At 40.5% G+C, this 26936-nt stretch overlaps 1 protein-coding gene and 1 long non-coding RNA gene across 10 annotated transcripts in view; both read right to left on the bottom strand.

Moving 5' to 3' along the window:
- The window catches only part of spag9a (sperm associated antigen 9a), a 35954-nt gene that overhangs the window by 8061 nt on the left and 957 nt on the right, over positions 1-26936 (bottom strand). For 2 of the 9 annotated variants that reach the window (XM_037792396.1, XM_037792398.1), the window contains exons 2-19: positions 20365-20485; positions 15296-15366; positions 15103-15191; positions 14529-14673; positions 11756-11845; positions 9585-9705; positions 9335-9428; positions 9115-9236; positions 7953-7964; positions 7478-7492; positions 7121-7178; positions 6881-7033; positions 6725-6776; positions 5641-5771; positions 5149-5205; positions 2370-2534; positions 1486-1615; positions 563-652 (exon numbers count right to left, since the gene is read on the bottom strand). In XM_037792396.1, the coding sequence (XP_037648324.1) occupies positions 563-652; positions 1486-1615; positions 2370-2534; positions 5149-5205; positions 5641-5771; positions 6725-6776; positions 6881-7033; positions 7121-7178; positions 7478-7492; positions 7953-7964; positions 9115-9236; positions 9335-9428; positions 9585-9705; positions 11756-11845; positions 14529-14673; positions 15103-15191; positions 15296-15366; positions 20365-20485 (1716 nt within the window). The remainder of the gene's footprint in view (positions 1-562; positions 653-1485; positions 1616-2369; positions 2535-5148; positions 5206-5640; positions 5772-6724; positions 6777-6880; positions 7034-7120; positions 7179-7477; positions 7493-7952; positions 7965-9114; positions 9237-9334; positions 9429-9584; positions 9706-11755; positions 11846-14528; positions 14674-15102; positions 15192-15295; positions 15367-20364; positions 20486-26936) is intronic. The other 7 variants (XM_037792403.1, XM_037792402.1, XM_037792397.1 and 4 more) reach the window with 6 other exon arrangements.
- On the bottom strand, positions 10443-10748 carry LOC119501790. Its single transcript, XR_005209922.1, has 2 exons — positions 10714-10748; positions 10443-10658 (listed from the first exon to the last, which is right to left on the bottom strand). It is a non-coding gene; the product is annotated as an uncharacterized LOC119501790 (long non-coding RNA).

The raw sequence follows: 26936 nt of genomic DNA, 5'->3' as shown, positions 1-26936 counted from the left end.
GAGAATAAAGTCAGAATATTTAGAGAAAAAAAAGTCGTAATGTTACGAGAAAAAAGTCATAACTTTACAAGAAAAAAAGTCATAATATTTCGTGAATAAAGTCATAACTTTACAAGAAAAAAAGTCATAATATTTCGTGAATAAAGTCATAACTTTACAAGAAAAAAAGTCATAATATTTCGTGAATAAAGTCATAACTTTACAAGAAAAAAAGTCATAATATTTCGTGAATAAAGTCATAACTTAACGAGAAAAAAAGTCGTAATATTACGAGAAAAAAACCTTAAAATATTCTAACAGAAAAAAATTAAATAACACGTAAAATTACTACTTTATAATATTATGACTTTATTCTCGAAATCTCCGATTTATTTTTATTCTTCAATGTAGTTCTAATACTTGTCGTACCGTCGTGCCATAGACCTACAATAATGATAAATTAAAATGAAAATGTAAACAAAGAACAGTTTTTTAAAAACCACAGGGAGCCACTGGAGGGGGCTAAAGAGCTGCAGGTTGCTGACCCCTGGTCTAAATGTTATCTGGTTGTTGACTCACGTACCTTCATAGAAGCATCTTTCTGATCCAGAGGTCTCAAGTATACTGGCACAGGTAAGTTCATTTTATTCTCCACCTGTCCACCATTTGCCACCTATCGGGGTAGAACCAACACATGCAAAGGACACAGGCTTTTAAAACAGATGAACACCCACATTTAGACAGAAGAGCAACATAATCAATACATCTGTTCGTAACTCTGTATTCTGCAAATTGGCTGTTGCAAAACATGAAAATTGCACCTGCTAGCAAAGCTACTGGGCATCTGCTTGATTTCAATGCTTAATATGCTGGTTTGTGTTTTTAATTAACATGTTTTGCAGATACTAGGTTAAAAAAATAACCATCCATTTCTATTTCTTCTTCAGCTCTTATATATTTCACTTTAGTCTGTGTCTAACTGTGACGCAGGAGAATTGAAGGGGAGAGACGTGAAGCGTGAGCTGAGCTCGTTCTCTGAGTCATAACTCAATATAACTCCAATCTAAACACACAGACATCATACACATGGTTTTTAGATTCAGCATGACTCACGCTTCCTAACATCGGGAATTATGAGTCACTTCCTTGTTTGCAATTGTCTCGATTTTGTCGTCTGAGGGTGTTTCCACAGTGGCAGACTTTGAAAACACCCATGTGCACCTACAGTATGTCTGTGTGCAATGCATAAGTAAATAAGTAAGTAAATTACATTTTCTTAAATGAACATGAACAGAGAGTTCATAAAGGCACAGAAGAAAGAAATGAGTAAATGAAACTGCATTCTGTCACTGGTACCTCGATGTAATCTACTGAGGTTGAGCTCCATCTGCTGGACAATTTAAATAACTGTTGTCTTTACAAGAGCACGGCAAAGTTAAAAAAACAGCCATATGTCCTCCTACTCCTCCTACTCCTCTTTCCTCTGTTCCATCCTTCCTTTCCTACCTTGTACTTGCTGGGCAGGCTCCAGCCGTGTGCAGTGACTCGTCCATCCTCCTTCTGCATGTGGGCCTTCACCTGTCTGTACTGGGCTCGCTTCTGCTCTTTACGCGATGGCGAGCTGCACTGATCCTTCCTACAAGACGAGCAAAGAGAGAGAAACGTCATCAGCTTAAATATACGTTATATATACATGCACATTACAGCAGGACAGTTACTGACTTAACTCAACTGTGCAGTGATTTGTGCAATAACTCAATTGTGCAATACCCTGGCATTAATACTGAATTTATACTTTACATTTCAAGAAATATTATTATTTAATTCATATCTATACTATAATTACACACTTAACAGATCCCACTTCTCAGCATTATTATTATTTATTTGCACTCTGGTTATAGGTTATATATGTATGTCTTTAATGCACATATAACATATTCTCATTTGTATTATTTACTTATATTTCTCTACATATATTGCGTTATATATTGTAGCATTATGTACATAATTTATATGTTACTTACTCTCTTTAGTTCTATATTCTTATATTTCTTTATGTTTTTATAAGAGCAACTGTAGCGTCCCAATTTCCCCCTCAGGGGATCAATAAAGTATTTCTGATTCTGAAAATAATATTCCCTCATAAATCTTGGGAATGAATCACGATGGACATCAAACCCAAATTGCTCGCAATGCAATGTTTATTGTATTCTGGGAAAATAATTAAAATTGAATTATTAAAATGTAATCATTGATAATAGGCATATGTTTCTAGGGTTTTTGGGATTTGTATCAATATCCGTTTAACATTTTGAGCCTTTTTCTGAATTTCCCTCAACACGTCCACCTCGATAAAACACACCAAGTCACTCGGCTCCGTTACTCACTCTTCATTGAGGAAGTCGAAGGTCTTGGACTTCTCCGTGGGGAACTGGGAGAAGGTGCTGCTCCTCTTCACCATGCCGCCGGGGGCGTTGTACTTGATGTTGGACTGGGACTCCACCTTCTTCATAGTGGGGGAACTGGCGGAGGAGCTAAACAGTCTGCTGAAGCTGCAGGTGGCAAAGTTACAGAAAGCCAAGAGGAGAAACAGAGCAGACAGGAGAGAGCAGGGAAAAAGCAAGGTAAGGAAGGGGGGTCACCAACCAACCGAAACAACCAAGGAACGGACACCCACATTCACGTAAAGCATGCTGGGAGTCGTGGAACAGCTGACTGTGGATGTATTGAACATCAACACTTTTTAAGCACTAAACAAATTGTGTCTTTAGCACCAAGCATCTAAGTGTCAAGTTAGATGGTTTTACACTTACTGTATGTATAGGTCAGGGGTCAGCAACCTTTACTATCAAAAAATCTGTCTGGAGCCGCAAAACATTTGATCATTGTGATGAAGGTAACACAGTTTATAGTCTAAGTATATAGTATATAAGTCTAATGAGGCCAAAGAGACAATGTACTACGAAGTATTAGGGCCACATTGAGGGAAAAAAATCGGAGATTTCCAGAATAAAGTCAGAACTTTACGAGAAAAAAATTAAATAACACGTAAAATTTGTACTTTATAATATTATGACTTTATTCTGGAAATCTTAGATTGATTTTTTTCCCTCAATGTGGCCCTAATACTCCGTCATACCGTCGTACCATAGACCTACAACAATGATAAATAAAAATGAAAATGTAAACAAAAAAACAGTTATTGATTTCCACAAATTTTTTAAAAGCTCCACAGGGAGCCACTGGAGAGGAGCTAAAGAGCCGCATGTGGCTCCGGAGCCGCAGGCTGCTGACCCCTGGTTTAGGTAAACCATTTAGCAAGATTAACGGATTAAAAACTTCAGTTCCAGAAAGGCAAATTAAATATCTTAATGTCTAATTCATTATTTCAAAATAATGTTCCAATCATATTTTCCATGTCAACTACACAATGCAGAAAAAAGATGGGGAAAACATTGTTACAATATATAAACATATTGAGTTAAATTCACAGCAGACTGAACACTGATTTATGAGTTATCATCTCCCACCACTGACTGGAGGTATTAGCTTATGCATGTTTGTCAATATTTTCTTAATATGTACTTAAATAAGCCGGATAAAACAAAGAGAACATATCTACTAAATCTACTATAATAAAAGATTAGGGCTGTCCTCCACCAAAGAAATTATTTTTGTCGACTAATCTGTAAATCTGAGTTTCTCCACAAAGAATCACACAAAAGCACCACTTTAAATCTGCTGTTTACCAGAGATGTGCTCATAAGTTAGATAGAGTTAGAAATAAGTCATTCAGCACAAAAAAAGCATAAAAAACGACTAACTGAGTAAAGAAATCTTAGTCGGCTAAGACCAAAAGGACCGATTAGTCGACTAATCGACTAAGAGGGGACAGTCCTAAAAGAGAAAGCATCCTGATCTGCAGGTACGACCTCACTTAAGACAGAACATGTACATGTATTTAGGCTGCGGGGGGGAACTCGGTCCCTCTTTAGCTCCTTTAAGCAAACAGAGTAAGAAAACATCAAAAACAGCACACAGCAGGCAGGAGACAGGAGACAAGGAGACAAGGAGACAAGGAGAGTTCATGTCTTAGTGATAACAACATTTGATGCACTGCACGGAGAGAGAGAGAGAGAGAGAGAGAGAGAGAGAGTAAAGACTGATGGATAAAGACACATCAGAGTTTGGATCCGTTTGTAATGGAGGAGCAGTTCTGTGTCAACGGAGGGAAAGAGAGAGAGGTTTGGCTGGGTGGAGGTTTATTAAACCATCTTTACCTAATGCTGCCAATTCAACCGCACATCCCGGGAGAAGAGGAGAAAACATGTATTTGAATAGTTGAGAGAAAACGTCACAGGAGGAGTTGACCTCTACAGAGAGCATAAGTCCCGCCCCTTCAGGTGGACCCCAGGGGACCTTAGTCAACGGAGACAAATATTCTTTTGATCCTGTTTGAATCACACATAGGATGTTTGTCCATTTAAGTCAAGAAGATGTTTTTTCCCTCAATGTGGCCCTAATACTCCGTTGTACATTGTCTCTTTGGCCCTCACTGCATCAGACTTATATACTAAATACTTAGACTATAAACTGTGTTACCTTCATCACAATGATCAAATGTTTTGCAGCTCCAGACAGATTTCTTTTTTTTTCTTTTGCCTAAAATGTCTCTTTTGATAGTAAAGGTTGCTGACCCCTGGTCTAATGAACCTTTATCTGACCTGATGTGTTTTATCCAGAGACTCCTGGTCTTTTTATCAGCCGGGAAGAGAAAGATGGATCAGATAGTTGTTGCTGTGTGTGAGTTCATCCCAGTAGGAAACACATCGTAGCTTCAGAGAGAGAGAGACATCACTTACACACTTCTGTGTGTGTCGTCTTTCTAATGACGTATTTTCACAGTCTGAGTTTTACAACAAACTGAGACTTTCTTGACTTGCAAAATTATGTTTTAAATGACAAACATCATATGTGTGATTCATGGCACAATTCAAACTACAAAAAAATATTTGTCTCTCTCTGTTGACTACCGTTCCTATGTTTTTCAATTAAAATAAGGTCCAATGGTGATGCACCGGAAGGGGCGGGACTTAGTCTCTCTATAGGCTGTTAAAATCAACGCCCTGACAAAGGTAGTAGAACTGTAAATTGAGGAGGACTTACAACTGCCAGATGCTGGATTTCTTCTTCTCTGTGAGTGTTGGGTTTTCTCTCGAGGCCCTAAAGGAGACGACAAGATGACATCATGTTACCTGTTGTCAGTTTGAAGACACACACGGGTTGAGGATGTCCTTCTGCCTTTTGCACATAAAGATGAAATCCCTTGTTTAGTCGATATGTCATGAATGTATTCCGTCTGTTTTGTGGAAGTCGTTTCGACAGCAGCAACACCATCCAATTCATAAAAATATCCTTCTCATGTTACACGGTCATTGCGTCGTTTTAAACAGTGATGTTTTCACCGGTGGGTAAAGTTATAGGTTTCAGCTTTAAGTTAAGAAAACAATCACAGAACAATTAGACACTGGGATTAAGTTAGTATGAGTTAGACTTTACCACTGTCTGGTACGATTAGTGACAACCAATAAGACACTCCAATAATAATCTTAATGTAAACAATAATGTGATTACGTATGTACATGTGTACGTTTGTACCTGATCATCTCTGTCCACCGCACGGCTTCCTGCAGCTCCATCAGTCTCTCTTTGTACTGGTTCCTCTCCATCAGCACTCTGGCCATTTCCACTCTGGTGAAGCGCTTCCTCTGGGCTGTAGGTACGTCGCTCTGTGGTAGCACACGATCAAACCCACACGTGACCACGCAGAAATACATTTATCATTATGGGAATGAGCTACATCATGACAGAAACAGGGCAGACATGTTGTATGCTGTATTAGGGATGTCACCGAGAAGAAGAACCGATTTAGTCGATGCCAAAATCTGAAAACGTGACAATTCTCGTTTTTCTACAGTATCGCAGGTACCGGGGGGGCTCGAGACTAACGGCGTCTAAAATCCGGACACGCTGATAATGCTACAGAGCCAAGTTAACATTAGCTGTTAGCAGCCGGTGGGCAGCACAGCAACAGCTAACTGTTAACGGAGGTTGCATTGAGTTTCATTATGATGCGTTCAAGCTCTATTCAGATTCAGCGCTATTCTAAAAAAAGTATTAGGCAAAGGTGAATTCTTATCTTGATGTGTTCATTTGTAAAATGTAGTTTTTGGCGAGAAACTTGAATAACTACAGTCGTTTGAAGATGTTTTCACAGCAATATAAAATAGATAATAGAGGGAATTATGACCTGTTTAACATCCTATCACTAGCTCTAAACAGATTACAACATATAATTAAAACTACTAATGCCAAGATTTTTTTTTTTTAATCAAAGCAAATATTTAAATAAATATACAATCATTAATTTCCTAATCATTTGAATTGTGTGTTTTTATGTAAATAACCACTATAGATGACAATAGCAAAGTAAAAGGATAACATATAGCATTTTTGACAGTTGTAATTTAGCACAACATGGAAGAGAAAGCTCTGTTTATATACTGTAAATGTGAAATTGCAATAAAATATTTTGTCCCTAAAAATCTATGGATAATGGTGATCTCAATATTGATCAAAACAATCATTTTGGCCATAATCGTGCAGCCCTACTGTGTGTTTGTATTAGACATACAGTATGTCTACAGCCTCAGACGTTGTTGTGCAAATGCAAAATACTCACATCTTCGTCTTCTTTAGTTTTGTGTTTCACTTCCTCCATCTCCACTCGCACTCTGCAAAATATACATATGATAGAAATGTTATTTAATAATGTTCTGTCATTATTTTATTATTATTATTACAATGAACATGATGCCTGCTGTGACTGTTGACCTACTTTTTGAGTTCCTCCTCCATCTCTCTGGCCTTGTCCTCCAGCTTGGTCTTGGCCTGCAGCACGGCCTCCATCTCTCCCTGCAGCATCTCCTTCTCACAGGTCAACTCGTCCACCTTCAATATCAAGTCTTTATTCACCACGTTCAGAGCGTTCCTGGACACACGGGGAACATTTTAGTTAAATACTGTCGGATTTAAGAAGACATCACATCATCAACGTCATGACTCATTATGAACTTACTTTGTCTCGAGCAGCTGTGAATTCTCCTGAATGAGATTTTCAACTTCCCGGCCCATTCCTGAACAGAGTCGATGATGAAATTAGAGTTTTATTACGTTAAAAAAAGCAGTTTGACAACAAGCCGGAGCGGTGACTACTGTACATAAGCACTACAGATTAAGATGCAGTACTCTAGATTATTCTTACGGGGGTAAAATCAAACAAGACACTACGTACAGAAGGATGTGAAATATCTCCGAGTGAGATATTTGTCGCTATAGGTTTCACATTACAAGAAACTAGCACAAAACACACAAACCCACGGCACACGTCACATGACGGACAGGAGAAGGATGGATAGAGTGGGTGGGGTCTTACCAATCAAACTAAGGTCTGAGAAAACCATGCAATCCAAGTCAGGCGGAAAGAACAAGGAAGAGAGAGAGAGAAAGAAATGCGGATATAGTTTGAGACAGTGAAATGACCAAAATGATGACGGAGCCAGAGCTAAACGCGTAGCTGTTGACTCCACAAGCAAAAAGATGCTGTTGGGTCTCTAAAGCTTTAAGTTACAATCGCAGCGGTACAGAGGAGGGCAAAAAAAGAAACTGTAAAAAGAACAGTTAGGCCAACAAAGGAAGCATTGAACTCCATCATCCATGCATTGAACTTTGTCAGTAGTCATGAGTAGACCGTTGCATTACTGAACCAACTGTTATCAAACACAATGAAGAAGAAGAAGAAGAAGCGGTGAGCGGTAACGATGGCAGAAAGTGACTAATGAGTAGAGGTCAAAGGGGACATATCACAGAAGAGTGTTTAACTAAGAGGAAAGGTTTAAGGTCATACACACCAGAGTACTCCACTGGGATTATGGACAAAAGCCAGAGGATGAGATACGGGAGAGAGAGAGGTGATGTTAACATGGGTGGATGGCTAACACTGCGTACTGTATAACAGCTGGACCAAAGCAGGAGGTGTAGCATCGCAGCAAACAGCAGGTGTTGGGAGTTACAATGAGTTTAAACACTAGTATAATATCAGTAGAGCATCGGCTGCTAGCCAAACACAGCAGGCAGTAGAGAGACGTTAAAACCCAGAAAAGCAGTGATTACAGATGTGAGAAATGTTCATCAGTATGTATGCAACACATTTCACTAAATCATTTTAAATAATTCTCTGATGTCACAATCTTAAACTTTGGCAAAGAAACACATCATGAAGTGATAAGGTCATATTTGCTCTACAGAGTCTATTATTTATTATCAGGACACCTCAAAGCAACTCATTTAGTGAATTATTATTATTATACCATGGCCACTTACAAAATAAGAAACGAATAGGCCGTCACCTATTTTTAAATGTTTAAATATCTTAAAGGCAGGGTTGACGATGTTCTCCACTAGACACTATTTGTTCTATTGGTTGAAATGGTCAGCGATCCATTACTTATGAGCTCTGAAAAAGGACCGGAAAAGAGCCGTCATCAGTAGCTGCTGTAATCCTGTAAAAACGTCTACCAATCACTGCCTCACGGCCCGCTTGGAAAGAACCAATCAGACTCCTCCCTGCTCGTACTCTACCCTTGGCGTGCACCAGCCTGAACTCAAAGCGCGTCGCCGAGGCAAGTTTACTGGAGAATGGAAGAGAAAACTCAGCCCTGCAGTAGCACTGCCGCGGTTACTTGTCATGAGGTAGCGTTGTTGCTGTCGTTGTTAAGTGTCCAGAAGCTGCAATCTATACACCTACCAGCAAATTACAAACGAGTATTTTCCATGGCCATGGTATAATTGTCACAAATAACATTTACATGCAAAACATTGGAAACTGAGATCTTACACAACAACCCATTGTGTATTGTAAATACAGAAAAAATCATTAAGTCAATTCGATGAATAAAGACATTTTATAGTGACTATCCAACACAAAACAGACGAACTGCATTCAGAGGATTTCTGCTACGTTATTCCATTTCAGTGCTTCTTTGCTCCAACGAAGATAAAGTTTTAACTCACCCAGCAGGTCGGCTCCTTCATCCACGTCCCCGATGAGCCCGGTGCCCGCAGACGACAGCTCCTCAAACAGAGAGTCTGTGTTTCGGTCAAATGCCAGATTCTCGATGCCTTTAGTCGGAGTACTAGAGGAGAGGAATGAGAGCAGGGAGGGGATGTTTTACGCTACCTGGTGAAACTTTAGTTTTAAAACTGGCCTGACTGGCCGTGTTCTCTGTGATACCTGGAGGGTTTGTATCCGATGGCATCCATGTCCAGCTCCGGGGTGGACTCGATGATGTCCTTCACATCTGAGCTGTCCTCATTCTCAGGCAAACCTGCGTGAGACACAGCAGAGAGGACATCCAGAAACACCAAAGAGAAGGAAGGAAACTGCATGTGAGTGAAAATCTACTACATTTTGTATCAGACAAGGATGTTTTTAAAAAAGAGTAAGGCCACACATTGTGCAGTTTCATGATGTTTGACCGTACCCACTGATATGGACCTGGTCCCCGGTGCAGCCTGCACCTCCGTGCTCTTACTGTTCCCGTCTCCCTTCTCCGTGTCCGAGGCCGTGGTGGACTTGGAGCCGGAGAAGTCCGACAGCTCATCCTGTAATGAAAAGAAGCTCAATTAACAGCAATGTTACAGAGAGCCACTCCAAAAACAGGGGCCAAAATGAGAACAAAACATACAGAACACAAAGACAACAACAGCACAACAACACAGTTTATAATCTACCAGGTTAACAAGGCTGAACAGGTTGTAAGCACTAATCACAAACTAGAGAGGGTCACTACATACGCTACACATGCACTATAATAGAAGACACAAGAGTCCAATTTCTCTCAGCTCCTACTAGACCTTCAACAATTAATCGACTAATCAATTAGTTGTCAACTATTAAATTAATCGGCAGCTATTTTGATAATCGCTTTGAGTAATTATTTTAAGGAAAAAAGTCTAAATTCTCTGATTGCAGCTTCTTAAATGTGAATATTTTCTGGTTTCTTTCCTCCTCTATGACAGTAAACTGAATATCTTTGAGTTGTGGACATTTGAGGACGTCATCTTGGGCTTTGGGAAATACTGATCGACATTTTTCACCATTTTCTGCCTTTTTATAGATCAAACAACTCTAACTAACAACTAATCGATTAATAGAGAAAATAACTGACAAATTATTAAACAATGAAAATAATAAAAATAACTCTTCCATTGTTTAGAGCGTGAGCATCGTAATTATCTTAAAGTGAAAATCTACCTCTACAGTAAATCCCTACAACAGTTTGAAATACTATTCTACAAACAATGTACATCTTTATTCTGCACTTTAGTCTAAAAATCTCTCTACCTTCAGTTCTTATCCCGCATTATATTCCATATTTGGCATTTCTTAATCCCCTGGTCTCTACATCTCCTATATTTTATTATCTAGCACTATAATCACTTTTTGCACTATATTCACATTATTAATAGTCCCGTATCTCAGTTGTTTCCCGGCACTATATTCATTTTTAACAGTTTTCTTCATCTCCTGGTATTCTTATATCTGGTATATTTTTCTTTTTTATATATATATACATATTTATATATATATATATATATATATATATACACACACTTTGTACTATTTACTTGTGCCTTTTTACTAATATGTTTGCACTATGGAACTGTGATGCTGGAAACTTGAATTTCCCTCGGGATCAATAAAGTTACTATCTATCTATCTATCTATCTATCTATCTATCTATCTATCTATCTATCTATCTATCTATCCATCTATCCATCTATCTAAGCTACAGCAAATGATTTTGTTTTTGTGAAATTGGAACTCTTGAAAACATTGGGGAAAATCTATACTATAAATGAACATAAAACAAGAAGCTAAACAACGCTGTGGACGGACTGAGGATATCTTTCCAATCAGATGCAGAGAGAAAACATGAGCGACACAGAGCTAGCACACACAACACAGACAAGGAAGTCCACACAGAGCGACACGGATAGCTGGGGGGGGGGGGCTTCACACAACATCAACTGGAATTAAACATCGGCCACAATGGGAGCTGCCATTCTACCGCTAGAACACAACACAACACAACATAAACCCAGAGACAATATTCAGAAACTAAAAACAGTGAGGAAGAGACTGAACAGAGACTGAAAATTTAAATCTACCAATCTATCTAAAAGACAGATTTGAATGTATGATGCTATGTTACTCTACAATGAAATGTTACTGTTGAATGAAGCAAAAATACAAAGAAGCATGTGAAATATAAAAGTCATGCATTTGAACTTAAAAGGAAAAAGAGGCCAGATGCAACCACGCTGTTATTGGTTTTAATAATAAGATTCTTAATTCCCTCCGTGGCACAGATGATTGTTGTGTGCACGTTTTTTAAAAGACCCCAATGTAGCCGTCACACAGGACATGGTTGCATGTGGCACGATCTAGCGCAGGTGGTCTGTGAAGTGAGGGTCTATAAATGCACAAAGTGAGAGGCGCGACGCTTTTGAAATGATGAAACAGCATAGTAGGGGAGACTACTGAAGCCCACACACACACACGCAAACACAAACAGTGTGCTGCAGGCGTGCCGCTGCCGCTGATGCTGCTGCCGGCACAGCCGCCGCCGGCCGCCACTCATCCAACTACCTTGCAGTCGTCTGCCAGTGAATTCCCCCAAGTAGAGTCCTGCGCACTCTTACCCTCCCTTTCCTTTGGGGGGTCGACAAAGTCCAACTGCTTGGGGGGAGGGGGGGAGGGGAGAGTAAGAATGAAGCTCACATGTGCAGAAGCAGTTCAGCAGAAATGCAAACACCTCAAAGTGTGCATGTCTGTGACGGGAATGGAACAAAGTGTGTGGATACAGGTAAAGCAGGTGTGGCTCGTTCAGAGTGTAGACCGTCTAGTTTAGACTACAAGCAATAGATCTTTAATCAAGTTAATTCATCCATCTGTGTATAATGTACCTATTAGGTTTTAAAATAGTGACTAATGCTCATAATTGCAGAGCTGAAACAGTTAGTTGAACGTTAACTGCAACGACGTTGATAACAACGATGTTGTTATAGTTTCAGTCATTTTTCAAGCACAGTTCTCCAGTTCATTAATTTACTGCTTGTCTTTGTCCTATGAGATCGTAAACTGAATACGTTTACGGTTTTAGACTGCTGGTCACAAAGAGCAAGACATCTGCTGACGACAGATTAGGCTGTCAGGAGCTGTGATGGATGTTTTGACAGTAATCAGGAGTCACTGACTCGCTGCCCGGTCCAAATGTTGTCTTTAGTCTAACCCAGTGGTGGTTCGAGGACACTATGACAGAATGTATGACTACTTTGGATGGGTTTCATACACTTTCTGTAATTACACATCTAAAAGCAAAACATGGCACAAATGCATCCTATCAGATACGGGACCCTGGGACAAAATCTTATCAAACGGGGGTCCAGTTTGTGTCAGTTTAGGGGTCCTTGAAGTGAAAAAGTTTTTGATATGAACTGGAGAAATCCGAGCTAATGTTGGCATTTGTAACCTTCAGCCAAATGTTTTGGCATTTTCACTTAATAAACAAGTAAACGGTTAATTAAATTAAATTACAAATACTTCAAACATTTAATAACTACCTGAAATGCTTTCAAATCCATATACTTTCTTTGAAATATTAATATCTACTTTGATTAGTTTAAAAGAGTATTCCACCGATTTAGCATTGCTCTCTTATAAATTTGTCACTTTTAAAAAAAGTCAAAATCAATATCAAAATCCACGCAGCAGAACCCGAAATATAGTCTTTTATTCCATGCATTTATCCCGTGCCTACATTACCCACAATGCAACTCGACTGCTGACAGTTCGGCCGGAGATTCAGGTGTGTTATGCTACTAGCAGCTAATGTAGTTTCGAGCAGCTAGCCTGCAGCAGAGATGAGGACCGGGCTACAGAGGTCTGGTAAGGTCACTCCTTTCTGACTCCACACCACTGGATTTAGTTTCCATTTTCAGACTTGTAGTTTTCATCACCAACTGACGTTTATCAGATTTTGTGTAGCAGACTTCATACAACTTTTATCATACAGGCAAACAACAGAGTTGGATGTGTAAAATCGGTGGAGTTCCCCTTTAATCGCTTCGTAAAGGTCCCTCTGAATTAAACAAAAAGAAGCGATTTAGAAAACATAATTATTCCAGCTTTAAGGACAATGAGATGGTCTTATTGTGGATGGAGATTACATCATGGCTGGCATACGACGTGTCGTTCCTCTTCGTTTTGAAGCGCCATCCACTCCCGTAAAGTAAATATGACGTATGTGTTTAACTCTAAGAGCTTCACGTCAAAGCAACTCGTGTTCAAAAGGTCCACGGCTCAATAATAACCGTCCTGATTACATAAAGAACTAATCACATCCCGAGCTCGCCTCTTTCCTCCCTCAGTGACTGGCTGCGAGCCATACAGCGGCATCGCTCCCATCATGCACCGCGCCGCAGAGCTGATGTCCCAGTTTCAACAAAGACGCAGTAGTGGGATGAATTAACATTGTCACCCTGCAGGTCCTGACTGCCACAGACGCAAACATTACCCACACACACCGGAAACATTCGGAGTACCAGTCACTGTTTTGCAAGAGAACCATAATAACATGTCAGAAGAATGACTTCCCAGTAGTATTTAAAGCAGTTTAACATGAACTGAAATCACTGAAAATGAACATCACATGATTAGATGAAGCTCAGTATTATAATTTGCGCCTGCATCAAACGATCTATTCTGATCCACTTTAATGATCTCCGCTGACTGCTGCAGCGGGAGAACAGACACGTTTGCATATTCATCAACAGCTAAAGAGGAGGATGTCTGAAAACAGAGGTGGCCTTGTCAGACGCCTGCTAAAATACGCTTAAGCACGCCCGAGCCGTATCAAAGGCTCTCTATTTTTAAATGGATCTAAAGCCAAAACTCCTCTATCTATCTATCTACCGAGCTCTGACAGGAGGGCTGGAAACGCTCAGCCAAGAAAAGGGATTATAGCGATCAGATCATTCTCTGTATTTTATGTATTTTGTGCACGTTCTGTATACGGTTGATCAAACAGCTAAAACGGTGAGAGCATTCAGGTACATGTTGTACTTAATATTCAGGTATGAAGGGAAAAGAATGTATCATTTAAGACCATCATAAATCAGGGTCGACAATCAGAACCAACATCATCAGATAGGATGCACGACTAACACTCTTTAACACTCTGGGACAAAGATAACGGACAAAATTAGGATTAGAAGAAAAGTGTGCCTTGTTGGGTTTTTGTGTCGTCGGACTCTGAACCAGACATGAATTTATTCCCTGAAGAAAAAAAATCATTCTGGAATAAGTCATTATTTTCCACCTATTGTGATTAAAGCTCACATGGAGGCGCCATCACACCTACCTTGAGGCTAGTGTTGGACCGCGCTGGGTCGGTGAATCTCCAGCCCTCTGTGCCCGGCGTCTCCGCCCTGGTCTGGGGGTCGGGGATGATCGGAGACGCTCCACCAGCTGATGGGAAGATCCCCAAAGAAAGAGGCCGCTCTCTCCTGGAGGGACAAGAAAAAAATCTGATTGGTTCTTTCCAAGCGGACCGCGAGGCAGTGATTGGTAGACGTTTTTACAGGATTACAGCAGCTACAGATGACGGCTCTTTAACGGTCCTTTATCAGAGCTCATCAGTAATGGATCGTTGTCGGGGTGTAAAGACCATTTCAACCAATATAACAAATAGTGTAGACTGGAGAACATCGTCAACCCTGCCTTTAAGTATGTTAAGTCTAATGCTACAGTGATGTCCATATAAAAAATAAAATAAATTAAACTAAAACACAACCAGCTCTGTGATCATACAACCGTCTTGGTGATGTGAACGCTTGCAAGCTGTTAACATGGGAGTCTTACCTATCTCTGCCATCCATCCCATACAACGTGAACGCAGCATTAATACAAACTTAAAGTATCTGTGGTGGTCTTACCTGATTCGGCCGACGGCGCTCGACTCTGAAGTCTCGCTGATCTGCTGCAATTTGATCCTCTCTACATGCTCCATGTAGTTATGGATCATCTGCAGAAGACAACCCAGAGATCCAGAGGAAACTAGTCATCAATGAGGTTAATGATTACAACGTTTCCTTCCTTGCTTCCTTCCTTCCTTCCTTCCTTCCTTACCTCTGAGTGCCGCTGATGGAGGGAGTTGTATTCTTTCTTGAGCTCCAGTTCTCGTTCTTCTAGCCTGCCAACTGAAACAGAACAAACGCTGCTCAGTTTAAGGTCGTCAACTTACAATACAAGGATCTTACTTTGTCTAACTACTTGAAAAATGATAATAGAAAATAATAACAAGTCATATCTTGTTTGTACAAAAAAAAACAATGTGTAAAAATCAGCTGTTTTGCAGCAGGTTATGTTCCAGACTAGTTCCTGGCGGGGCTCAGTAACTTCCTGGAGTCGCCGCTGGTTACAACTGCTCAGAGCCAAGATATAGTCGAGCACAAAACATCCCCTCAAACAGCAGATCATCTTTATCACACTTTGGTTTTTGTGCAGATTAAACAAACAAGATATAACGTTTATGCTAGGGGGTGGGAATCAGCTGAGGCCCCACGATACGATATTATCACAATACTTAAGTCATGATACGATCTTATATTGTGATTTTAAACATTTTGCGATATCCTGAGTATTGCGATAACATATATTGCGATTTATTACCTTTTTTCAGCTGCAAACGATGCAGTTTGTCAACATCTGTTTATCTAATAAGATACAGGTTTCATCTCAGACTTTTCATTCACATATTTTGAGGTCAAAGGAACCCATTGAAAATGGCCAGGACATTTTTTTCCTCGCCAAAATGTAGCGTAATTTTGGAGCATTATTTAGCGTTCCTCCCGACAAGCTAACACGATATGGTTGGTACCAATTGATTCCTTAGGTTTTCTAGTTTCATATGATACCAGTATAGCTTTAAGACTGAGCCCGCTACAGTCTCTAAAAGAAAGAATAGCGTTGGATTGTTAAAAGGTTAATAGTTTATATAATAAAAGATTGATATTTGACGTCTGTGTATCGATCGTGAAACTATGCTGTATACGTTTTTCCCCCAACCCTAGTTTATACACGTCAAATAATACGCTTTAGAGTTGCTGGTTTCCCCCGTGTGTCCAGTCTTTATGCTATGCTAAGCTACCCAACTGCTGGCGGTGCTTCATATCTACTGTTCAGACATGAGAGTGGTAATGATCTTTTCAACTCTCCACCAGGAAGTAATAACACTTCACGAAATGTCAAACTATTCCTTAAAACCTTCAGTCTGTTATCGTACCTCACTGTAGTACAAACAAAAAGAAGTGTGCATAGCCCACTTGCATTACTTTGCTCTCCCAGACAGGCACTTGGACTAGGCACTGGGACTAGGCAGTGGGGGGGTAATCTCACTCAAACGGGTTTCAATGTTGGGCCGATTTATGAAGTGACAAAAACACTTAATCCCGTATTAGTGCGTCAGGTTTAGCCTAACTAAGCCACACAGAGAGCTACTACAACAGACGGATACACGGTAGAAAGGCTGGAGAGACTATCAATTACAGCAGCTCAAGCTTCTGCATGTAGTGTGATGATGTCTTGAACGTGTGTGTGTGTGTGTGTGTGTGTGTGTGTGTGTGTATTCTGGCATTACCGGGTGGATGGAGACATGTAATGCAGTGAAGTGAGAAGGCTAAACACAGGGGAGACAGCTGAAGTACAGTAATCCCTTCTGTGTGTTCGTATTAGTGCAGGTTTGGCAAATCACTGTGAGGAGAAGCTGGATGTGCAGCTGAACAGTAAAGCAATGATATTGATTGAATTAATCATTTATCTAAAAAGCTAAAAAGCTGTTTAAAGCTGACAAAAAAACAACAACAACACCATTTCTCTCTGTAACAGGAACAGTGTGATTTCTCTGATCTGTGTGGGAGCTGCGTAATAACCCCATTAAAGTCCAGTTAATAAACTGTCATACATCCGCTGGGAAGCCAGGAGGGTGAGATGTGTTTCTATGTATAAATCTTCATCATCACATTGTTGGTTGTGGGATGCCTTTTGCTTGACCAGTGCCGTGTGAATAAACAGTAGCAGGGTCTGAAATTAACTTTTTTTTTCACCGTCTGCCGCTCAGAAAGTTTATCTGACACTTCTGAGATCTCTGCACTAAATGAAGGAATAACATTTTAGATCTGATGTCATTCAATGTTTGATATAATTTACATAAAAACATTATATACATGGTAAATTACAGTGTTCGAATTACACCGTAGCTTCTGGGTGAGCCCTATTTTTTGGTGGAGGGAGGGTACTGTACACAGTACTGTTATGTACTTTGTTATTGTCATCTATAGTGGTTATTTGCATAAAAACACACAATTCAAAGAATTATGATAATTTAAATATTTGCTTTGATTAAAAGAAATCTTGGAAAGCTGCTTAGAGCTAGTGTTAGGAAGTTAAACAGGTCATAATTCCCTCTCTAATATCTATTATATATTGCTGTGAAAACATCTCCTTCAAACAACTGGATTTATTCATTCTCGCCAAAAACTTCTACGATGATAACGTTGTAATTCACCTTTGCCCAATAGTCATTATACTGAGCAGAGCTTGAACGCCTCATAATTATAACTCAGTGGCACCTCCGTTAACGTTAGTAGTTCCGTTATTTAGGCAAGCAGGACTGTGCTGTCCACCGGCTGCTAACAGCTAATTGTGCACGCGTAACTGTCGGAAAGCATCAATACAGACGAGGCACGGAGGCACGAGATGCCAAGGAATTGGACAACTAGGAACCAACGAGAACCGGTTCTCAATTCCCATCACTAGCATTTTCCCTGTCTGCTAAAGTGGCGGATGTCCTGATGATTTCACCCGCCACTGCCAACAATTTACCCGCATTTGGCGGGTGGCGGGAGCTAATTTCAGACCCTGAACAGTAGTACTGTATGCATCTTTTCGGACGCACTGAGCAGTAGTTTATGTCGTCACTTCCTGAGAGCCTCGATCCCAGTCGGGAGACGCGTAACCATGGTAACCCGTGCCAACAACTGAATTTGTGAGAATCATAAAGTCTGAACTAATTTTAAAAATATGTTTACGTCTAGCAAAGTGAAATCTAATACTTACACTTAAATTGAAGTGAAGTTAAATCGAAGAGGAACGTCTGTTATGAACGTCACTGCTGCATTGCATTGTGGGATATTTATGCTGCCGTACTGTCCAGCGTTGCATACTTTAATATTTCACCTGAAATTGTATGCAATTCGTGAACTATTGGTTTCATACTTACTAAAAAATCTCACTGTTTTGGCATACTAAAAAACATGTTAGTATGGAATTTCGGACGCAACCTAAATATAATATATTCAACCAGGAAAAGGCCTCACTGAGATTTAAATTCTCTTTTAAAGGGAGCGTCCCATATCTCAAAATCACTCGTGAAAATCAGCCTGGATCTGTGATGTGATGGTACGGAAGAATGAATAGAAATTATATTTTCAAATGTCCCTAATAGGAGTGCAGAACGGCGAGAAACAAAACTACACTACCAACAAACTAAACTGATAAATGATTGGTCCCTTCAGTGCCAGGCAAGTTAAAATAAAGCCAAGACCAAAGCAGGTCTGTTGTTGCCCGTCATCGGCTGTGGACTCTGTCCTCGATGCCTCGGGACACAATCAGCTCAGGTGCTGCAGCACGCGGTAATGAATGAATGATTTACCATCTCTGGGAGCGGCAGCGGGTTGATTGAACCTATTGACTAGATGCATGGAGCGAATATACTCAAGGATTTCTATGTAAAATAAAATATGTTGTGTTATATATGTAATATGTTATGTTAGCTTTATTAATGCTTCAGCTGAACATTAGATATGGAACAAATTCACGTTGGCGTTTTCTTCCCCCTCGCAGCTTTGTGTGAATGAATGACTCACTTTAACCAGCTGTGTTGTATTGCCATTGGACAAGTCGGTGTTAATTCACTATTTCCAACCAGACAGAATGTAAGAGCCAATCACTTTCCTCCCCCCCCGTTCCTTAATCCACCAATAAGACAGGCGGTAAAGCAATGGCGCATTAGGAGGACGTGAATAACAGAAATCCTATAATCCAATTAGTGTCCCCCCCCGCAAAGAGGGAGAAAGAGAGTGTGAGTGTGCAGGGAGAGAAAGTAGTCATAAGAAGCCGTGAGAAAGACTTCACACTAGTGAGGAAGATTATGAAGAGAGTATAAAAAAAGGGGAGATCAGAAAAGCTTCGTACGTGTGAACAGATAACAGATAAATAAAATACTGGGACGTCAGTGAGTTTTCATATCGATGAATGGATGTTTGTTGGTCAGAGATTGTGAGAAGAGTGACATGGTACGTAATAAATCATCGGATGTGTGCATGTGAATGTAAGGGTGTTTTCACAGTTGGGTTAATTTGGTCCGGACTAAACGGGGAAAAATGTATGCATTGGTGCATTTTAGTTTTGTCCGGTTCCTGTTCACACTGACTCTTTACAAACGAACCAGAGGAGTCAACATGAAGTTCTACAGACTGACAGGAAACTCACTGATCGTCATCCTGCATCATCAGGACCCACGTGGGGAAATCTAATTCTGCTGAGTGACAGAAGTTTATGCAGCACTTTAATGCTTCTGATGTGTATATTTATGTACTTTGATTAATAACTGATTATAAGCATTATTAGTATTATTAGACTGCAAATCGACCGCATGTTATGATGAATAACGGTAGAGACAGGACTGTACAAAAGCCCATTTGCGCGCTCCCAGAGGACTGGTGCAAATGCATAGTGCGAACGTCGGGGAGCGAACGTCGGGGAGCGCACGGAGGACACGCGCATGAGGATTGTGGGATTGTGGCAATGTGGGATTGCCGTCGTACACTTTTTAATGGAGTTAATGAACTGAAAAAGTACACAGAGTTGATATAAGTACAGCAGTTTTAACAGCTTTTGACGTGTTTAATCAGGGAAAATATCCCGCTGAGGTGCTTCTATACATGACCTTAAATACAGAGTGTTCGAATGAGCGTCCACACCAGCCCAAAGGAACCGTACTAACCGGGCAAACGGACCTGACTTTGTTTTTCTTGAACCAAACAGGTTAGGTGTGAGAGCAACCTAAGTGTGTGTGTGTGTGTGTGTGTGTGTGTGTGTGTGTGTGTGTGTGTGTGTTAGTGTGTGTTTGTGCTTACTCTGGTCTGCGTAGTTCTTGATCTTGAGTTCCAGTTGCCGCGAGTGGGACTCCATTCTGTCCACATGGGTCTGCAGGTCCTTCTTATCCTGTTCATGAGTGTCCTCAAACTCAATGAACTTCTACTCAGAAACACACAAACAAACACACACACAGAGTTCGGTCAGACTCACTGGCACTTTTTTTCTCATTTCCATAAACATATTAATAAGAAAAAATAAGAACGTGAGCTCACTAATGTCTCACCACAGTTACTAAGACGCTGTATCTAAACACATCAGTGTGCTATTGGTGTTACTAAAGTCATGAAAACCTGAAACTAGAGCTGCAACCAGGGTGGATTGATCTGCAGATTATTTTATTGATTAATCGATTAGTCGTTTGGTCTAGAAAATGTCAGAAAATGTTGAAAAAATGTCAATCAGTGTTCCCCAAAGCCCAAAACGACGTCCTCAAATGTCTTGTTGGAGAAAATATTCATATTTATGAACTTTTTTTCTTAAAAAATTACTCAATCCGATTATTCGATTATCAAAGTAGTTGCCGATTAATTTAATAATTGACAACTAATCAATTAATTGATTAATCATTGCAGCTCTACTTGAAAACATTAATGAATCAGCAACTTTTTGTATATTTGTATGCAACACATAAGAAGTATTAGAATAATAATCTATTTGATATTTAACACAGAGCTGAAACGATTAGTCAATCAACAGATAAAAAAGATCAGATCCTATTTTAATGATTGATTCATAGTTTTAGTTATTTTCAAGACGAAATAGCTGAAAATATGCCAAATATTCTCTGGTTGCAGCTTCTCAAACGAGAGGACGGACTGTTGGTCGGACAAAACAAGGTGTCACCTTGGAATCTGGGAAGTTGTTATCAGCATTTTTTCACTACTTTTTGATATTTCATAGAAACGAATGCTGATGCATGATGCAGCCCTTCACACACACAGTGTATCATACAGTAGCGCAATAGACGACATGTGCCACTGTGACAACACAACGTGTTCCATGACGATGTGGATGTAAATAATGTCTGAATGGGCATTAGACGGGCAGCATTTTGACTTAATGGCTCATCCGGAAATTCCAGTTGCTCCCAGTTTCCTTCTAGGCGGACCTCTGAGTAAGAGAGAGAGTGTGTCCATGTTGTCCACATCCTGTCCAGCTGAGCAAGCCAAGGCCCTAATGTGGCTGCCCTTCCTCCTCCGGACGCATGAGTCCTACTGTAGTTTGATGCACAAAGACATGTTTCAGCCTGATCAGCAGTACAGTATATACAGTATGACTATATAAGTGACTATATGACTGAAAAACACAAATGTATTTTGTTCAGAATCTGTGACAAATTAAGATTAAATTAATTTTATGCATATTATGCTTGGTGCAGATTTGAAGTGGCCACTACAGGGTCTTCATTCAGGTTTGCAGAATTCTTATGCTCAACACATGTGCAAAATAATCAAATTAACCCTCTGAGATCGCGGGGCAATCCCGACCGACTTTACTGTCTTTCAGAGGCTGTTGCAGGTTCTAGAGGTTTTAGAGCTAGAGTGAAGCTACTGGCATGATATGAAACTAGAAGACCTAATGAATCCATTGGTATATAGGGAAAGAGGCTAAATAACGCTCCAAAGTTGTGCTAAATTTATAGATTATACAGATAGATAGATAGATAGATAGATAGATAGATAGATAGATAATAACTTTATTGATCCCGAGGGAAATTCAAGTTCCCAGCATCACAGTTCCATAGTTCACAACATGTTAGTAAAAGGCAGTAAAAAAGTTAGTAGTTCAAAGTACAATAAAATATACCAGATATAAAAATACAAGGAGATAAAGAAAACTGTTAAAAGTGAGTATAGTGCAGAAGAGACTGTTAAAGTGAGTATAGTGCAGGGTAACTCCAGTAGCTCAGTCTATGAACGTGCACTGTGTGCATTATTATCTGTCCTGCAGACCGTCCTCCTTTGCCCCCCCCCCTCCCTAGAGAGGTGTTGTACAGTTTGATGGTTCGGGGGACAAAGGATTTCCTGAGTCTGTCTGTGGAGCACTTGGGGAGCAGCAGCCTGTCGGGGGAGACATTTCAGTGTATTGAAACCATTTTTTTTTTTCTTTTACTTTTTTTTTTTTAATGTGACCTCACTGTATAAAATGACCTGTGGTGACCTCTAGGATAATCACAGCCTCATGAAACTTTACAGCCACAAACTAGAGACCTAGAGCATTCCTTTTCTAGTTCATATGATATATGTGTCTTCACTCTAGCCCTAAAACTCAACCTACTGTACTAGAGCCTCTGAAAGACAGTAAAGTCAGTCAGAATTGCCTGCGATCCTGCGGGTCTCTCAACAAATCTGTAAAAGGGAGTTCCTCCACAAAGAATCACACAAAAGCACCACTTTAAGTCTGGTGTTTACCAGAGATGTGCTCATATGAATGAATAAGTCATTCAGCATGAAAAAAGCATTCAAATATGACTAATAGACTGAAGAAATCTTAGTCGGCTAAGACCGAAACGATCAATCAGTCGAGTAAAGATGGACTTGAGGGAGCAGCCTTATGGTACGTGTCCACAGGGGCGTTTTTTATCGCGAGGGGACGCGACGCTTCCCAGCATTGGACGCTTGGTGTGCTGTCCCTAGAAACAAGGCACTCGGCTCCTGATTGGACGAACGCTTTCCCGCCGTTGGCTGCTGCTCCCAGCTTTCAAATCGGAACCAGTATGGAGGCTCGTTTGGAAACTTTCTTCTCGTATTTCACGTAAATAGTTCACTGAAATGTGTTTCTGAAAACATTTGAGGCGAGAAATAACCCATGCAGCTGCTGAATCTGTCTTTATTTTGGATCGACAACGTTTAGTTTAAAAGATTATCGGGAGTTTCGAGAGGCGGCGAGTCGCGTCGGACGCCCATGATTTACATAAAGTAGCCAGGACCTCAACTTCATGCAAATGAGGAGCGGGCGTCGTGACGCCTAGTCTCTCGAATCGCGACGCCATGCTACCAGAATGCATTGCGCGGCTGCTTGCATAGACAATGAATGGGGAGTGTGGAAAGCACGGATCCTGTGGACACGTACCGTTAGCCATAATTCAAGTTTTAATGATCTGAACAGGTGGCGAGATGCCTCCGATTTAATCAAAATATATGTGATGTCAATCAACATCAGAAGTAATTTGCACTGTTAAATTTCACTCCTATGTCTCCAAATTACCTTATAGAGATACGAGGAAACAGGGCTGCAACAATAACAGAGCGGGGAGGATGATGATACCATCGGTTATGTATCAGTGTGAAATCTATAAAGAGTTAAAAAAAGCAATGAACGGTCAATCCAGTGAGGAAAAGCTCTATAAAAAATGTATTCATCTCATCTGTGGAGGCAGCCTCCTCCTAAAAAGAAATGTGACACCCTTCACTACTCTGGAGATGTGGGTGTAAGCGTGTGACACCAGAATCTGACACTTAAACCGCGGCAATAAGAAAAAAAGGGAAAGGAAGCAAAAACTCAAACTGAGTGAAGTTCCCTTTCTGCTCGTTTCTGACAAAGGATCACATGACCTGGAAGTAATACCTCGCCTCTCCAACAGCGTACCCCTGCTCAGGGGAGTCTTTCCCAGGACAATCCCATCATAAACACTGAGCATTTATATTCAATATCACACTACAGCGATGAAGGATACACTAGTGTTGTCAGTGTGCCTGGCTGTCACACTGCTTCAGTGTCAATGTGTGTGTGTGTGTGTGTGTGTGTGCAGAGGGGGTCTGCATGTCCAAAGCATACTGGACCAGTGTCCCCTGCTGTCATGACCGCCCTGAGTCAAAAATGCAAGCTGGGACAGAAGGTCTGAGTCACGTCACGTTGGCTGTCAATACAAAAGCTCAGGGCCTGGAGGCAGACACACACATCTAAACACACACACATCTAAACACACACACATCTTAGGCATTATCCCGGCCAATACACAACATCCCTCACACACATCAGGACAGGGGTCACGTTTGTTAGCGACGTCTGATCAAGTAATGAAATTTGGTTGCTACTTTAAACTTTGTGTAGCAGCAGATGCTGACTTGATTTCATATTTGTTTATTTAAAGCGGGGCCACTCCACTGATTTAACAAATCAAAATCAGTTTACTTGTCATGAGGAGCACTACTCAGTCTCTAATTAAATCAGCATGGGTTTACGATCTACACATTTATAAGAGAAACACTGATGGAGATTGAAAGATGCAGGCATTTACCAGTAGAGCTGGGACGATACACCTATCTCCCGATTCCATACCATCACGATACTCGGGTGCCGATTCCATATTACGATTATTTTTGTTAACTTTTTTAACACTAGACCATGGGGGAAAAGTGGAATCATACACTTCTAGAGACTTTTACTTTGGAAAATATCTAAATGAATGTTTGATTTTCAGCATGTATGTAGTCAGAGATGTCATGAAGTCAAATATATCAGTCATTATTTATTAAAATGTTCCCAGCAACCCCAAAAATCAAAGGATAAAAACATTTCCCTCACAAATTAAACATCAAAATTTTAATAAATAATGACTGATATATTTGACTTCAGGACATCTCTGACTACATACAAGCTGAAAATCAAACATTCATTTAGATATTTTTCAAAGTAAAAGTCCCTAGAAGTGTATGATTCAACTTTTCCCCCATGGTCTAGTGTTAAAAAAGTTAACAAAAATCACAATATTGAATCGCAATACTTAAAAATCATATTGAATCAGCACCCGAGTATCGTGATAGTATGGAATCGGGATATAGGTGTATCGTCCCAGCTGTAATATAAAGTAATATGATCATCATAAGGTAGTCTGGGTAAAGCTGTGATTGCATGCTTTGTGACATGTATTACTTTATGCCCTATTTAAATCAAATGTGTCATCCTTCTGACTGCTTGTCTGTCTCCATCCTCTCTTATTATACCTGTGTGCTTTTTTAACTCATGTCCCCAAATTGCTGAGTCACTTCACCTGCTGCTTCCTCAGTCAGGGTCTCAGACATGACTTCACTTATCTGATGCAACAGACTGAGCTGCAGATGGATGTGATAGTGATGTTGTTAGAAAAAGAAAAAGAAGATGTCAGTGCTCGTCCAAAGCTAATATACAAAGAAGAGAGAGAAGGCCATCTCAGCTGGATGTTAGCATGATGACACTGCCTTGTTTACATCCCAGGTGAGCCTGGTGGCCACGTGTTACAGGTTCATTCATCCCACAGAGGATGCTGGGAGGAAGACAACACACCTGGAGGAGCCTTCACTCCTCCATCTCCATCTCCATCCCTCCATCTCTCCATATCTCCATCTCCATCCCTCCATCTCTCCATCTCCATCCCTCCATCTCTCCATCCCTCCATCTCCATCCCTCCATATCCATATCCATCTCCATCCCTCCATCTCTCCATCTCCATCCCTCCATCTCTCCATCTCCATCCCTCCATATCCATCTCCATCCCTCCATCTCTCCATATCCATCTCCATCCCTCCATCTCTCCATCACCATATCTACATCTCTACATCTCCATCCCTCCATCCCTCCATCTTTCCATCTCCATCTCTCCATCTCCCCATCTGTACATCTCCATCCCTCCATCCCTCCATCTTTCCATCTCCATCTCTCCATCTCCCCATCTGTACATCTCCATCCCTCCATCTCCATCCCTCCATCTCTCTATCTCCATCCCAGTGATGGGTTAGTCCTCCCTCTCTTAACCTCCTCTGCATATTTCCTCAGTCAAAGGCAGTGTCATCATGCTAACAAAGGCTTATGTTATAGGTTAATTCATCCCACAGAGGATGCTGGGAGGAAGAGAACACACCTGGAGGAAAATCAAACATTCATTTAGATATTTTTCAAAGTAAAAGTCCCTAGAAATGTATGATTCAACTTTTTTCCTATGGTCTAAAAAGTTAACAAAAGTCGCAATATTGAATCGCAATACTTAAAAATCGTATCGAATCGGCACCCGAGTATCGTGATAGTATGGAATCGGGATATAGGTGTATCGTCCCAGCTGTAATATAAAGTAATATGATCATCATAAGGTAGTTTGGGTAAAGCTGTGGTTGCAAGCTTTGTGACATGTATCACAATTTATTACAGACTGAGCTGCAGATGGATGTAATAGTGATGTTGTTAATAAAAAAAAAAGCATCGTTGGTTTTATAGTGTCAGTGCTCGTCCAAAGCTAATACACAAAGAAGAGAGAGAGGGCCATCTCAGCTGGATGTTAGCATGATGACACTGCCTTGTTTACATCCCAGATGAGCCTGGTGGCCACGTGTTACAGGTTCATTCATCCCACAGAGGATGCTGGGAGGAAGACAACACACCTGGAGGATAAAACACACCTGGAGGAGCCTTCATCTCTCCATCTCTCCATCTCTCCATCTCCATCCCTCCATCATAAACTACAACTTCTTTAGGTTTAGGCAAAAAATTACAGTTTTTATAGGTTTAGGCAACAAAACAACAACTTCACTTCTTTAGGTTTATGCAACAAATGACAGATGACACTGCCTTGTTTACA

This window comes from Sebastes umbrosus, chromosome 14, assembly GCF_015220745.1.
Source record: "Sebastes umbrosus isolate fSebUmb1 chromosome 14, fSebUmb1.pri, whole genome shotgun sequence".
Taxonomy (NCBI): Eukaryota; Metazoa; Chordata; class Actinopteri; order Perciformes; family Sebastidae; genus Sebastes; species Sebastes umbrosus.
This window is presented reverse-complemented; position numbering and strand designations above follow the sequence as displayed.